Source organism: Amaranthus tricolor, chromosome 2, assembly GCF_026212465.1.
Source record: "Amaranthus tricolor cultivar Red isolate AtriRed21 chromosome 2, ASM2621246v1, whole genome shotgun sequence".
NCBI lineage: Eukaryota > Viridiplantae > Streptophyta > Magnoliopsida > Caryophyllales > Amaranthaceae > Amaranthus > Amaranthus tricolor.
Window position 1 is genome coordinate 3197330 of NC_080048.1, and position 4464 is coordinate 3201793.

Sequence of the window (4464 nt, forward strand, 5' to 3'; positions counted from 1 at the left end):
CGAGTTATCAAATCGATTTCGGGTTAGGTGTTTTGAGTCAATTTAGAATCAGGTTTTATGTCTACATTGATTTTTTACATAATTGGAAATTTATGTTTAAATTTGGTCAAATCAATTTCGATTATAAGATCGGGTGAATATCGAATCCTCATATCTGTTTTGAACACTTATAACCCTATTAATGAATTGGTCTTGTTTTTATTTTTAGACATATAATGCTTTTTATATTTTCTTTTATTTTGAAAATTCTCAGTACAACATAGTATATTAATATACCTAGTTTTTATATTTTTGTTACTTAACAACTAGACTAAATGATAACCAATTAGTAGTTGGTAGGTAAACTTGAAATGCTCAAGTCTTTTTAGAAAGATAATATTCCCATGGGTTGGAAGGTTCATGCTAGGCAGGGCATAACTCCAAAGAAACTAGAGCATACCATTGGCTGTTAGCTTCATTCTGTCAGGTCCCAACATTTTTCTTGTATATTTTTTTCATTTCTTAATGAAATTCCTATGAGAGATGTTTAAAAAATAGTAAAGATATTATTTTATTGAATAATAAATTTAATGGAGAAAAAAAAGAGGATCATAAATATTAAAAAATATTAAAAAAAGCTAGGGAAAAAAAATAGATCACAACTAATAAAAAATGTTTTTACAAAAAGTTAGTGGTAAATATATGAAGGTCATAAGGGATAGAAAAATGTTAAAATAAAGTTAGTGGAATATATATGGAGATCATAAGCATTATTAAAATATTAAAATGAAGATGAATAATGTTATCGATGGCAGCTTCATCAAATGAGGAAGAAGGTGTCTTTTAAGGGTCACGTGACGGTCAAAGGTTAAAATTAACGGTCAACTGTTAAAATCTGTTAAAAGGCAGTGTTTTGCAAAGAATTGTATTATATAAGGTAGTTTTTGGCAAAAAATTTTACATAAGGTAGTTTTTTACAAAATGGGGTATAGATTAGTTAGTTTCTTATAATTTTCTCTTATAAAATAATGTTTTTTGATTTCGGATAATAATAGACTGTAGTAAAATGACTCATTAATAATTAAATATTGTGCATTTCATAACTATATGTGAAGTTGCACGTGATGTTTGTTATATCCAGATTATTTGAAAACACATGCATTATATTATTGCAATTACTAATAAAAATAAAATTGTGTATATGAGTCAAAAAAATAATAAACACTTCGCCCACGCAATTGACACGGTAAAACATACTCTAAGAAAATGAAAATGGACCACATAATATTGTAAAATAAGGAATAAATCAATACATAAACTTAGGTATAAATACTTGATAATATACTACTAGAAAAATTGGAATCCAACCCCAAATCAAGTGCTTTAACACTTTTGTAAGAAATCTTCTTGCATACAAAGTTTTTCAAAATATACCTATCTTCTAAAATGGCCTCTAGGTACGAAGTTGAGCTAACATTGTCATCCGCCAAGGATCTTAAAAATATTAATTGGCGTTACGGCCCTCTTAGACCATATGCTGTTACATGGGTTGATTCGGATCGTAAAATTACTAGTCGGACTGATGATGAGGGGGACACATGTCCGAAATGGAATCAGACATTGATTGTCCCCCTCAATTGTTCTATTAAGGATGCTATTTTATGTATTGACATCGTTCATCATGCTTCTGTCGATAAGGATATTAAACCCCTTATCGGCTCAACTAAACTTGAGTTGCGTGATGTGGTGGATGATGTTGGTATTGGGTCTCGTGTTACTAGGACTCTTAAGCTAAAGCGTCCCTCTGGTAGACTCCATGGAAAGCTAGAGCTTGAGATCTGCGTACGCGAGCCCCAATACCATACCTCAAATCCATACCCACCACCTCACCACGTGGAATATGCACCTCCAAGTGGATATCCAAACGGACAAGGACTGTATGGATATCAAACACTTGTCTTCCCTCTCGACGGTCCGATCGAAGAGGCAAACCTTCGCATCGACATCAAACACGCGGAAAAAATCTGCAAGCCGTTGATCGGCTCAGTTGAAATTCCATTACGGAAGGTTGTGGATATAGGAAATGGAAGCCGTGCAAGCCATGAGCTCGAGCTGAAGCGTCCTTCGGGAAGACTCCAAGGAAAGCTTGAAATTGATGTAGCCGTGAGACAGCTACGGCTCCATGCTACTGCGCCACAGGTAGGTTGCTTAAATTTGTTTTAAGTCTCTTCCACTCTAAATGAAAGATGGTTTAAATTCGAACTCGTGATTTTTCACGCTGGCTTCTAATATCATGTTAAAAAATTAATTCAATCAAAAGCTTAGGTTGATGGTTGAGGCTTTAAGATATGTTATGCTCATCTGTCCTCGTTGATTTGCTATCAAAGAGAAAGTGTGTAATTTTTAAAAATGTGGAAATAAATGATGAGAAAGAATGAATTGTGTGGACGAAATTAAGAGAGAGTTAAGATGTATGGATGAGATTAAAGAAAATGATAAACCATCGTCTAAAAATAAAAATGATGTAAATTAAGTAAAATGAATCAAAATAAAAAATACAACAAATTCCATGGGACGGAGAAAATATGCTCTAATAAGTTTTCATTCTAAAATCAATTATTAGACCTAGATAATTTTTTTTGGTAGAGCTACATAATTAAAATACGTACTATGATCCTTTTCATCACCCTCTTTGTTATCTATTGCTCCTTCTATTACATACTATCAAATTTAATAATTAAACGTAATTAAGTTCCAATTGTTTGGTGAACTTATATTACCCATTTACCCTAACAAATTTCTCAAAATAGTAAGGTTGTGGACTTACAATGTACTAAGTTATGTCCGGCCATAAGAATACCTGAAGTAGTCTAGCCGCCCACTAAATTATACTTTCTCCGATTTAATTTAATTGTAAATATGAACCTATTTATTTATCTCCTTTATTTTGTAATTCATTTTTAACATAGTCTCTTAATTGGTGAAAGTCTATTTAATTTTTCAATGTAACATCACAAGTTGTACTATTGTAGCAGATCGATAATCAGACTATTTCAGCCCCATCGCTTGGAGGTTTCCCACACGTCCAGCTCACTTACACGCAACCTATTAATGTTCATTACTACATGAATTACATGCAGAACATATGTGTTTTACAACCCCAGCCCAGTAACGCGCCACCAGGCTACGCAGGGCAACAATATTTATACGGACAGTACCCGCAGTTTGGATATGAACAACAGGTTTCATGGGCTGAAAGGCAAATGATGATAGGTAGGACCAGAACAAGGAAATATTGAAACAATTAAGCAATTTTAACAAAAAAAAATAAAAAAATGAATTTCGGCTAAACTTAATTTTAAAAGTAAGCGATTTTATGTGTGAGCTTAAGATTAGGTATGTTCGCAGTTATTAACTGCGAATAAAGAAATTGGTCAAAAAAGTCAAAATTTTTTGTTCGTAATTAGTAACTGTGAAGAAAAGGGAGACAATGTCATAACGTCAGAAGGGACGGAAAAAGTGGATGTCATGTTTGTTCTCAGTTAGTAACCGTGAACAACAATGTTTTTGTTTTTTCCGTCCTTTCTAACGTTATGACACTGTCTCACTTTTGTTCGCAAAAATTAAATGCGATTAAACAATTTTGACTTTTTTGGCCAATATTTTTTGTTCGCACTAATTAACTGCAAACATACCTAACCTTAAGCTCGGGCATAAAAACTTTTATTTTTGAAATTAAGTTAACTCGAAGCTCAATTTTTTATTTCTTTTGTTAAAATTACTTAATTGTTTCTGGAATAACAAGCATATAATATCAAGATACAAATATTTACCATACGTTTTTCGTTAATAATGTTAAATATACGTAAGAGTACTAGACTTTGATTATAGAGTTTAATAATTATTTATGGTAAATAGTCTAAATACATGCATGTAGCTGTAGAGACGGTTGATGATGATCTTTATGATGTAGGCTATGATGTATTGGTGTATATTATGAATAATGTAAATAATCGTGTGAGTTCCATTGGCTGGCTTGGGTTAGCTTCTTATGGATAAATATAATAGTCTTATATGTGTATTTTAGTATGCAACTCGTTTCGTTTCTCTTTACTTTTATATATATATATATATATATATATATATATATATATATATATATTTTCGTTTCTCTTTACTTTTATATATATATATATATATATATATATATATATAAGCAATCTAATAAAAAGGTAATTAAAATAAGAAGGATCCAATCAGATTGCTAGTTATATTTTATTTATATTTCCATGGCACTCATTTAACTAGTTTTTTCTTTAAACTTTGAATTTGTCAAAAGTCTTATGAATGCCACAACCAATTATATAAATTCTCTCTTTGATATCTATAGACTTATAATTTCTCTATTCCGTTTTAGTCGCTACATTTGCATGGGCACGGTATTAAGAAAAGTGATTGACCTACACTGTAGCTGATTGTTTACTT

The 4464-nt window shown here is 31.5% G+C and overlaps 1 protein-coding gene across 3 annotated transcripts; it reads left to right on the top strand.

Moving 5' to 3' along the window:
* The first annotated feature begins 1313 nt into the window (after positions 1-1313).
* Positions 1314-4073, top strand: LOC130806770 (uncharacterized). Of its 3 annotated transcripts, none has more exons than XM_057671972.1 (2): positions 1314-2178; positions 3012-4073. In XM_057671972.1, exons 1-2 carry the CDS (start codon positions 1426-1428, stop codon positions 3276-3278), a joined length of 1020 nt encoding a protein of 339 aa, XP_057527955.1. In that variant the 5' UTR covers positions 1314-1425; the 3' UTR covers positions 3279-4073. The 3 variants fall into 3 exon arrangements, with proteins under 3 accessions (XP_057527955.1, XP_057527956.1, XP_057527957.1); XM_057671973.1 differs by having other exon boundaries at positions 3015-4073; XM_057671974.1 differs by having other exon boundaries at positions 3120-4073.
* The last annotated feature ends 391 nt before the right edge of the window (positions 4074-4464 follow it).